An 11,928-nucleotide genomic window follows, 5' to 3' on the forward strand; every position below is an offset into this window, starting at 1 on the left:
GTAGAAGAGACATGAAGAAGAGGGGACACATGTTGATGTAGAAGAGACATGGAGAAGAGGGGACACATGTTGATGTAGAAGAGACATGGAGAAGAGGGGACACATGTTGATGTAGAAGAGACATGGAGAAGAGGGGACACATGTTGATGTAGAAGAGACATGGAGAAGAGGGGACACATGTTGATGTAGAAGAGACATGAAGAAGAGGGGACACATGTTGATGTAGAAGAGACATGGAGAAGAGGGGACACATGTTGATGTAGAAGAGACATGGAGAAGAGGGGACACATGTTGATGTAGAAGAGACATGAAGAAGAGGGGACACATGTTGATGTAGAAGAGACATGGAGAAGAGGGGACACATGTTGAAGTAGAAGAGACATGAAGAAGAGGGGACACATGTTGATGTAGAAGAGACATGAAGAAGAGGGGACACATGTTGATGTAGAAGAGACATGGAGAAGAGGGGACACATGTTGATGTGGAAGAGACATGAAGAAGAGGGGACACATGTTGATGTAGAAGAGACATGGAGAAGAGGGGACACATGTTGATGTGGAAGAGACATGAAGAAGAGGGGACACATGTTGATGTAGAAGAGACATGGGGGACCTTTAAGTAAAGAAAACTGACCTGAGACGTATTTTAGTTGGAGTCAAGCTTGTTGCTACTCGTGGACATATACATGTTTGGATTAGAGGGAGCTACGGGCACCTCTTGGGGGACTGCAGGCGGGCCACGGTCTTCCAGGACCTGAACTCGGGGCTGCTGCAGTTCTTCCTCAGATCCAGAGCTTTACGAGTCTCTTCCTCCGCCTCCCGCTGGAACTCCTCCTCCGTCAGCAGACGGCGAGTCTCCGTCTTCCAGCGAACTGCAGCTCTGAGCCGCCTGCAGGACAGAGAGGACATCCGTCAGTCACAGGTATTCAAATGGCTCTTTAAACATATATATAGTAATGATATTAATGTAGCGGCTGGGATGAGGATCAGCACCTCCAAATCTGAGGCCATGGTTCTCAGCAGGAAGCCGATGGACTGTCCACTCCAAGTAGGGAATGAGTCCTTACCCCAAGTGAAGGAGTTCAAGTATCTCAGGGTCTTGTTCTCGAGTGAGAGAACAATGGAGCGTGAGATGGGTCGGAGAATCGGAGCAGTGGGAGCTGTACTGCAGTCGCTTTACCGCACCGTGTGACGAAAAGGGAGCTGAGCCAGAAGGCAAAGCTCTCTGTCTACCGGGCCATTTTCATCCTACCCTCAACTATGGTCATGAAGGATGGGTCATGACCGAAAGAACGAGATCGCGGGTACAAGCGGCCGAGATGGGTTTTCTCCGCAGGGTGGCTGGTGTCTCCCTTAGGGATAAGGTGAGAAGTTCAGTCATCCGGGAGGGACTCGGAGTTCAACCGCTCCTCCTTCGCGTCCAAAGGAGCCAGTTGAGGTGGTTCGGGCACCTAGTTAGGATGCCACCTGGGCGCCTCCCTAGGGAGGTGTTCCAGGCACGTCCAGCTGGGAAGAGACCAAGGGGTAGACCTAGAACCAGGTGGAGGGATTATATCTCTTCGCTGGCCTGGGAGCGCCTTGGGACCCCCCAGTCAGAGCTGGTTGATGTGGCCAGGGAAAAGAAAGTTTGGGGCTCTCTGCTGGAACTGCTACCTCCGAGACCCGACCACGGATAAGCGGGAGAAGATGGATGGATGGAAATTAATGTATGTCTTTGGTAGTTAATTATATAAATTATTGTCATTGTAAATGTGGGAAACAAATGTATAAAGTAAATGGAAAAAATAAATAAATAATGTTTTAGAGAACAGTAACATTTATTATTATTATTATTATTATTATTATTATTATTATTAATACATATAATTACAATACTAATTAATCCATTAAAGATAGAAAAGTAAATGGAAATAGTGATTTCAAAAATAAATAAAAAACATTTTATTTTGTATTTTAAAAGTGGTAGCCAAATGTCAATTAAATGTTATTTATATAACCCAATATCACAAATAACACTTGCTCAGGGGCTTCGCAGAACAAGTCACCGAAATAACAGAATTAAAGGGAAATGTTCATCATTAATAATAATAATAAAACAAGTGAACAAAGCGAATCGTGGATGTCGAGCTCAAACGGCGGAAATAAGCAGACATCATGCACGACTTCAAATAACAAATACATTTGAAATAAAGAAGATTAGAAATAAACAATCCTCCGTATAATTGGATGAATGACAAACCACCTTACAGCGAGAAGACATTTGAGTTAGTAAGTGGAAGAAATGGATGATTTATGACGGAGGGAAAGGGATGTATGATTTTATTTGTTATACTTGAATTCATATGTAAAACACTACTTGATGAATGTACAACTCAATAAATATTAGAGATTAGACCGTTTATTTTTTAATCCTGTAGATACAATAACAAAGAGTGCTCTGGGTAATACAAACACATCATCACAGCCTGAGGAACACCACTGAAGGTCCTCAGACATCGTGAAAAGTGATGTCTGATTTTCAAGAGAATAGACTTTGTATCCGTCTCTGAATTGTTGGTCATTTAAATATTTTATTTGTGTACTTTTTGATACTCTCTCCCTTTGTTCTATCTAGGCTCTAAGAAGTTAACATGTAAAGTACTTTGATGAAGGTACAAACTCAATAAATGTTAGAAATGTAATCCTGTAGATACAATAACAAAGAGTGCTCTGGGTAATACAAACACATCATCACAGCCTGAAGAACACCATTGAAGCTCTTTCAGATTTAAATGCCCCCCCCCCCCCCCCCCCCCCGCCCCCTGCTCAAAAGACTAAACATTGGCTAAGCATTAATTTAATTCATTTTAGATTTCTCACATTGTGTAATTCATCATTGATCGGCAAAATACTTTTTTGAGTATTGCATTTTTATTTTTTTTGGTTTCCCTGAGGTTCAATGGGAACATGTGTGTCCTTAAGGCTCTGTCCGTCTGTATTTTGGATACACACTTTATCACAGAAACAAGCATTTAGCTTCCAACATGTAAAATAAAAAGGTCATAAATGTCCGCGGTGAAGCAGAGGGTTAAAGAGGCGGAAGGTCATCAGATAAGGCTCCGTGTGGGAGATCAACTCGCTCTACTTTCCTGGTAACAACACTGTGAGATAACACTCATCTGATATATTCACTTTGATATAAACTCAGATAAGACTCACTCCACACGACGTGGATTCAAAACAGAGGTCACTTTGTTTTGATTGTAATTATTTGAGGTGAGAAAGGTCAGAACATATTCTACCTCCTGAGACCTCTGAAGACAATACGATGACAGGGACTTCAAAAGGGAGATGTGGTTTCAGCTGGAAGTCTAGATCTAAAACAAAGATTTCATTTATAACGCTGACTTTCCAAATATGCAGATTGCCGAGTCAGCATTGATCACAGTTAGCGTCTGCTGCCCTCTGCTGTCTGGGAAGAGGAACGCAGTCTCATTCCTCCCTCTAGTCCAGGGGGGTCAAACTCAATTTCATCTCGAGCCACATCAGCATCATGGTTGCACTCAAAGGGCCAGTTTTATATATATATAAGACTCTATAAATATACATATATAAATATTTAATATATTTAAAATAATGTATTATATTACATGATTGCCTCTGCATTGGATTATTATGAGATAGGGTAATAACTTCATAATTAACTACGTCTGAAAGCAGAAGTCTAGGGCAAATAATTGCAAGTCTCTTCAGTGAGAATGTCACAAAATGATTTAAAAAGAAAAGCCAAATTCTGGGAAAAAAAGTCAAAATCAATTAAAATTCGAAAAAAACAAGTTACATTTGAAAGAAAAGTAACATTTGTGTGCTGTGTTGTTATTCGTGTTTTCCTGATACGTTGCTCAAAGTACTAAGCGGTTCAGTTTATTCTACGTCGCTGCTGCTTGCCTACCCCACCACCACACCAGCTTCCATCCCAGCTTCCACCTGTAGGCTCGGGGGTTAGTTATTTAATCATAACTCATCGTGCTATGTATATCTGTGGAGTGATGATGACCGAGCCTAGTCGCCAAACACAACTATATGCTGCTTCTAATAAACATGTTAAAGAAACACGTGAGTTGTCTGACTGAACTCACTTATTATGCATTCATAACCGTACAATCCTGTTGTCATTTAATGTTATGGCCCAAAACACATTACACCACATATTGCACACGTGCATGTGTGTGTTCAGGTTCAAGTGTTAGTGCACATATTCTTTGAGAAAGGTGGAGTTCCCGTGGGGGGAGGGGGGCAGAGGGAGGGGGGACCAGGTGCATGTTGCGAAACATTATTGTTACAGTGGATGAAGGGGGTGGGGGAGGGGTATCTAAAGTCAAAGATGAATCTTGATTGGGCCAAATTTGACCCTGAGTCACCCAAAACAATTCTGCTGGGTCTCCCCAGACCCCAACACCAAATTATACACTTTTTTTCTAGACCTTCAGACTTGGCTAAAATTGTCAAAATCTGTTTTGTAGTGCTTATGTAGCTGTTGTGGAGGATATCATGAAACCTTGTTCCGTTAAAAAAAAAACTAGAGCGTAGTTATTATATCATTTTAACTGGAAACGGATCACGGGAGACCCGAACACAACATAAGGGTTAAACTAGTAGCCTACAGATGATACTGATGTTGTTTACATTGACTTGTTTTTTTACTGACACTGTTAACTGCCACCAGGTGATTTTAATGTTTGTCTATTCATATTGTAGTTTTTAAATTGTAATTGAAACAAAGAGATTTCCTACACACACACACACACACACACACACACACACACACAGAAAAATTATATATTGAAGTCAATGGAGAGAGAAAAGTTATCTTTCGATCTCGTTTGAATTGTGCCACGTATTACTCATATGATTTTTGTCAATGTGAAAGATAATTTTGCAAGTAAAAAAAAAAATGTTTTGTCGTAAAACTGAAGTAAGATTTTTTTTGTGTGAAAGGGTCAATGAACTACATCTGTGGTCTCGCACAACAACACACGTCACCAAGATGGCCGTCACTACCGTCTTGCCAAAAAAGGGATTGACTACCCTCACTATCACCACAATGAAACACGTCCAGCAGAATGTCATGCAAAGCTGTCTGCCTGTCTTCCTTTGATTCTCTCTGAACTGCCTGGTCTTTTTAATGTTTAATGTCAACCATTTGTGCAGATAGCATGAAGTAATAAAAGACTGCAGATGCTAATGTAGCGTTATCGTTAGCATTTCTCCACCGGGGGCATCCGGGCTTAAAGGTGTATTATAGAATGATCACACCGGTGTGACAGTACTCTTCAAAGGGTTCACGAAATATGACTACTACTCTACTGTTTAACACTTTGGTTAACTTAATGTGACTTCATGTTAAGGCTAATACAAATGACAAGGCTAAGCCGGCTGTAATGCTAACTAACGTGCTTGCTACTAGCTAGGTAGCTAACTTGATCCAGCCACTCCTGGTCCCTTCATCAGACGGGAAGCGAAAGAACGAGTAAGACCCATTTGCTGGTATGATAACAGCCTGGTACTAAGCACACATACATCTTGTTAAAGTTATCTTACCTCTTATTTAGTGGAGGAAAACAATTGTGACATCAGTTACGCGACTCTGGGATTTGTAGTCTTTCTAGTTGCGTATTTTTCATAGTCTTATATTTCAACAGTTTTACGACAAACTCTGACTTTATGACATGGAAATTATTTTTTAAGATTGAGAAACATCATATGTGTAATTCATGGCACAATTCAAACGGGATCGGAAGATAATCTTTCTCTCTCCATTGACTTCAATACATCATTTTTTCGAAATAAGGTCCCATGGAGCGGAAGTAGAAGGACGGGACTTCGCCTCTCTATATACTTTTTGAATGTTGGTAAACTGATTATTAAGTTTGAGCTACACTCCATCATACAGGCACTGTAGGCCTACTTGTAGATCATTTATGTTTGTCTGCTTTGTTTCTCGTGTTGTTTTCCTGAGAACATGCTCAAAGGTCTTTTTTTCCACATGTTTATGGTCAATATGTTCAGTAATGATTGATCAGCAGAAGACACTATATAAAGCTGGGATTACCACAGAAACTCTAAAGTAGATCTGAACAGACTGCCACTTTGAGAATGGAGAGGACCATGTGTTTTCCTCTTCAGTCTGACAATGACATTGTTCCACATCCTGCTGAATCCCAGGGAGGAGAACCAACAAATGTGTCTGAGCACCAACAGACCTGTCCTCAAGACATCCACGCTGTGCTGAGAGAGATGAGCGCCTCTTTGGCTGAACAGAGGGTGGAGACGAGGCACCTTCAGAGAGAGAACGAAGGTACTGTGGTGTGTAAGGTGGGGGCAGATGGAAACCGTTCTTGTAGAAAGTGTTTTCACTAAACCAGTTTACAGGATTACTTGCAGATAATGATACTGTTCTACCTCTCTACACTCTTCTTCTGTTTGCTACATGTAGACATCACAACAGTCGTTAAAGTGTTCAGGGAACCTCATGTAGCCTTCTTCTCAACGTTGCATGTGTGAGAATACATGCATTAACAGATGTAACATCTTTCAGTCTGAACAACTATTGTTATATGCTTGTTCACCTTTTATTTTAGAACAACAGCAATAATCTGATGTTGCAGAGAACATGTCTGACAATCACAACTTCATTTCTAAAGGAAGGAGGTGATCAAAAGGCTAGTGAGGCATGTTAGCATGCTGCTATCGTATGCTAATCAGCACCTCAGCAACATACAGCTGAGGCTGATGGGAGCATCTGTAGTTGAGTTATAAACCAAGCTATCGGACCTAATACAATGTCCACTTGATGTGTCCAACCCAGTTTGTCACTCAAAATGTCTTTCTGGTGGCAGTCAAATCACAATGTCTGTAGCAACTGAATAACGCACATTGTTGTATCCAGAGTCATGTTGTTAACGTGGCTAAAATAGTGACTACACAATGAAGTGAAATAGTAAGGGACGATGTGCAGCGAGGCGGTCGTTAATGAAAAAAGAACACTGGGTGATCATGGAGCCCAACGTGAAGCGGAGGGATTTTGATCCCAACAAACCAACGACTTGAGTCATTAGTCATTTCTAAATGATTTTATTAACTTAAGACGTATCGTATTGCTAATAAAAATGCTCCGTTCCACTGCGTACCAACGGCTGGAACTGCAGAATGTCTGAACTTAAGATGAATGGCAGCACTGATCGGGGTTAACTGTTACTGTGCGAGTACGTTCACACTTTCTTTTCCACTAACAAGTCCTTAAACAATGCCAGAACAGCCCATAAAGTGTTCCTGTTAGTGTTTACTTCCTGTCTGCCATCTTCTGTTGATTTCTCAGACGTTCAACACTCTGACTTTGAAGCTCTTTCCTTATCTCCCTTGATTCTCCTTAGCAACGGTCATTATTTTTGCTAAGCAGCTGTGTGTTATCTTGTATTAACAACCTCTGCAATAAAAAAATGGACCAATCAGAATCGAGTATTAAACTTAGCTGTGAAAGAAACGAAAGTAGTGCAGGAATGAATTTGTTTTTATTATTCAATTAATAACTATACATTCGTTTGATTATTTAATAAAGCACAAACCGCTCAGCTGGAGAAGCAGAAGACTGAGGGGGAGAAGCTGAAGACTGAGCTGGAGAAGCAGAAGACTGAGGGGGACAAGCTAAAGCAACAACTTCAAGGTAATGTGTGGACAAGATCATGGCTCAAACCAGGGGCGGACTGGGACTACAAATCAGCCCGGGACTCTCGACCAGCCCACTTCGGTACCGCCGGCCCACCACGGTGCTAGTGACTTACCGCAGAGGTAGACATTAAGGGTAAAATGCCACTGGCATTATATTATCACTGGCCCGGAGCATTCGTCCAAAAAAAAATCGACTAATAATGAAGAAAATTAACACATGTGTTGCAATAGTAATGTATGCACTAACTACATTACTACTTGTACTACAACATTTGAATCATCAGTTCTTCCTCATTTTCCTCAATTGTTCATATTGGTTTATTAAAATAAAATATTGTGGTCATTGTTTAAAAATGTCTGCTATTATTATGAGTATTATTATTTGTGTAATGCGCTTTCTGCCTTCCTGTCATTAGGAGTTAGACATGGCTATGTAATTGATTTGAGAACCTTCATTATCCTAAACTGCTGGGACATTTCGCAAATACCTTTATATTGTCTCTTCACTTACTTGTCAGCATAGGTCGGCATTGATGTACAGAGCCGACAGAAGACCTTGTTTATATTGGCATCATATTGAGAGGTGCAGTGACGCGTCCTAAAACCAGGAAATAAGCTGCTGGTTCCCTCGACAAAAAGCAATGGGACTTCTCCACAGGGTTTTGGAAAATAGCTGGAAATAAGATCGGTGGAAAACAAACCTGTTGGATAAATGCACGTTTTGTTCAGCCGGATAATCTCCACATGTCTACCCTACTTTTATAATTTTCGAATTATAAATCTAATCGATAGATTATAAAAGGGTTTTAGGACGCGTCACTGCAACACTAGAAGCCAACTCTATCGATCAAGCTGGCTGAAACTTTCTCTCCCTCTTCTTCTCATGCTCCCTGTCACTCTCCTTTAACTCCTCCGGTAACTTTCTTTTATTTGAAGATAGTTTTTTGCCCGGCGCTTGGCCGGTTACCGCTGGTATTAAAAACATTTTTGGCGAATGGTTAGGTGGCGCGATAGTCTGTAGTGAAGGAGCGCGCTCCCGCTCACGGGAGCCTGCTCGCGCTGCGCTCCGCAGCAAACAGCTGTTTGCTTTTCACCCAACAATGACAACCGACTCACGAAACGCTATGTTGTAGCATTGATAAACGAAACAATTTAACTAAATTGCTAGTCAAAATACAAATACCACAGGAAAATTATTTTAAAGCAATATTTTTAGTGGCCCGAGCGGGCGGGTGGAAAGTACGTTATGCTGGCCCGGGATCTCTAAATAGTGCTTCCATTAAAAATGTCGAGCCCTGCCGGTTACCTACTTCAGTACCGGTACTTCAGTACCGGCCCATCAGGATTCGTCCCGAACGTCCCGATGGCCAGTCCGCCCCTGCCTCAAACTATTCATAGTGAAAATGATTTATGATAGTGTATATTATAATATTTTATAGGCTATATATGTATTTTTTAAAAACATAAATGTTCCATAGGCAAAGCTAACCTTGATGAAGACAGTGATGATGAAATACTTATAACTATCAAACACTATTTCTTTCAGACTCAAATATGTAATGACGTCACTTTCTTCACAGTACAAGCAGCAGAGCTGATCGCTGTGAGAGCCAGGTCAAATGTCACAGACAACCAGGTGGAGGCTCTGAGGAGAGACGCAGAAGGTAAACATCGATCTAAATGATTAAATTTGGTTTTGAACAGGCTCATTCCCAAATATGTGCATATTTCAAAACTTTCATTCACAGTAGGTAAATAAAATGTGTGTCCCTCTCTCTCTATTTCTCTCTCTCTCTCTCTCTTTTTCTCTCTCTCTCTCTATCTCTCTCTCTCTCTATCTCAGTCAAACAGGTGGCTTTCACAGCCTCTCTGTTGGCTTCAGGCTCAGGAACTATCGGACCATTTAACACTCACACTAATCTGGTCTTCAGAAAAGTCTACACAAACATTGGGAATGCCTACAACCCAATCACAGGTACTCAAACATACATTTAAAAATCATATTAGGTTTTCCGCTATGCTGAATACTAATACGTGATCAGCAAACAAAGCTCAAGTAAGCTGCACTGACAACAAATGTCCCACAGGTTTTTTCATTGCACCAGTGAGAGGAGCCTACCACTTTGAGTTCTACGTAGGTGCTGATGGAGATCTTTCACAAGCTTCAGCTGCTGGGTTGATCAAGAATGGAGAGCATATTTGTCATGCATATGAACGTCAGCCGTCAGGTTATGGGTCATCTGCAAATGGTGCCACGCTGCTTCTAGAGGTCGGAGATGTTGTGTTTTTGCGTTTGTGGCCAAACGATCAAATATTTGACAATGAATCTCACCATAGCACTTTCAGTGGTCATCTGCTTTTCACCATGTGAAAGGGAAACTCATATTATTCAGCTATATGCTCTATTTTGTTGTATTAAAGTCTCATTGTGTTTCTCCTGTAAATGAAAGCTGACTGACAGGCTTCACAGAAACAGCCATTCATAAATATCACACATGTTGTTTCATGTTCTCTTGATTTGATTTGAATACGATCATAGAAACAAGGCCGGATTAACCATATGGGCAACCTGGTCAAGTGCCCAGGGGCCCTTGAGCAAAGAGGGCCCTCAGTGACAAGATTTTTTTTTCGGGCACAACCTCACTCATCATACATTGTTTTAAATGACACTCACTCTTCGCCATAAATAACACAGCTTTTCCATAGGGTCACATTACTGTTGGTCTCTGTACTGTAGGTCTCACTATGTATGCGCTCAACTTTATTACTACGCGGCGGCGGTGTATAGCCGAATCACAGCCCCACCTTTGAGTAACCACACAATTTCACTACATATTTTACTTTTGTAACTCTCGATATTTGTGACCAATAGAACTCCTAGTGTACTTGTACAGCCAGCCAGTCATATGTTGGCATTAAGTGGGGTGCTGTTCTGAGGGTTTGATTGATATTACCTAGGTCTTCTTGAGCCATACACTGTCTTGAGATCTTATCCATTGTATCTTTGTCTTGTGATTTTTGACTGAAAGGGCAAAAGGCTAGACCTACTTTGGTTGAACTATGTGGCTGCGTCCCTGATTTTGACAAATAGGTGTTCGATTTGACATGCCAGATTGACTGAAAATTCTAAATATTGGTCATGTTGGTAGGATTGGGTAGGCGTGGTGTTACTAGTTGGTATGTGGGTTGGGGGGGCATGAGTGCTCAGTGCCCAGGGGCCCCTGGAGGTACTAATCCGGCCTTGCATAGACATATCACTGCAATACTTTTTGTAAACACGCAAAGTTGATTATAACAAAAAATAAATCTCAATGTTTGAAGAAAACCAAAAACATGTGTCTTATCTGTTTTGAAATGAGAGATGAAACACTCACCAATAGCTGTCTCAGATGTTGGTGAGAGCAGGCTCTGTGAACACAGTCACTGATCTGTTTTCAGATGAGACGCTTTACACTTTGTCATATTCTGACTTTCTGACTCAGCGCTTGTGTTTAGTTTTGGGAGAGAGAGTTTAATATGATTTAGGAACATTTCGGTTGTTGTGAAGATCATATAAGGCTGCTACTTCCTGCCTGTAGATGTTTTTATAACATTGTGTTGTTCTTTAAAAGTCCGACTTTGTAACTATACTGCATTTATTGAGGAAGCAAAGAGAGAAAATATATTTTATAGTCATGTGACTTTGGTTTCTGGAAAGTCTTTGATCATATCAGCCAATGAACAGCCTCATTGAGGTCACTTTATCTCACTGTCATTAATGTTTGAACAAGTGGATGATCATTATTTTATTGCATTGACCTATTTTCACTGACCAGCCATGGAGTGATTTCTAAACAACAATTTCAACATTTGATAATCCACATTATAATAGTAAAAATGTAATTTCAAATAACTTAAATGATATGTAATAACACCACATTTCCTACGCAGAAATGCAAACCACTAATAATATTATAAACAATTTCATGGGAACAAGGCCTTTAGAGTTATTGAAAATGCACATTGGTAATGAAATGTGTTTGAGTTTATGTATATTGTACATTGTTGAACATGTCAGCTATTTAGTTTGTTCTTCAACTTGTAAACAAGTCTATGTCTCTGTCGCTCAGCCTATTGTTTTGCTGTGTTAGAGAAAGAAGAGACAGTCTGCCATCACTGTGACTCTTTCTCTCTCTTTGTCTCTGAGCTTCTGTAAAGCCTGCTCCTTCTCACAACAGTAATC

The 11,928-nt window shown here is 40.8% G+C and overlaps 1 protein-coding gene across 1 annotated transcript; it reads left to right on the forward strand.

The window, feature by feature from the left end:
• Positions 1-6,098: 6,098 nt before the first annotated feature.
• On the forward strand, positions 6,099-11,100 carry LOC307038381 (uncharacterized protein). Its single transcript, XM_079696299.1, has 5 exons — positions 6,099-6,336; positions 7,597-7,701; positions 9,287-9,370; positions 9,550-9,681; positions 9,794-11,100. Exons 1-5 carry the CDS (start codon positions 6,135-6,137, stop codon positions 10,075-10,077), a joined length of 807 nt encoding a protein of 268 aa, XP_079552425.1. The 5' UTR covers positions 6,099-6,134; the 3' UTR covers positions 10,078-11,100.
• The last annotated feature ends 828 nt before the right edge of the window (positions 11,101-11,928 follow it).

This window comes from Notothenia rossii, assembly GCF_949606895.1.
Source record: "Notothenia rossii genome assembly, contig: SUPER_4_unloc_1, whole genome shotgun sequence".
In the NCBI taxonomy this organism is placed as follows: domain Eukaryota; kingdom Metazoa; phylum Chordata; class Actinopteri; order Perciformes; family Nototheniidae; genus Notothenia; species Notothenia rossii.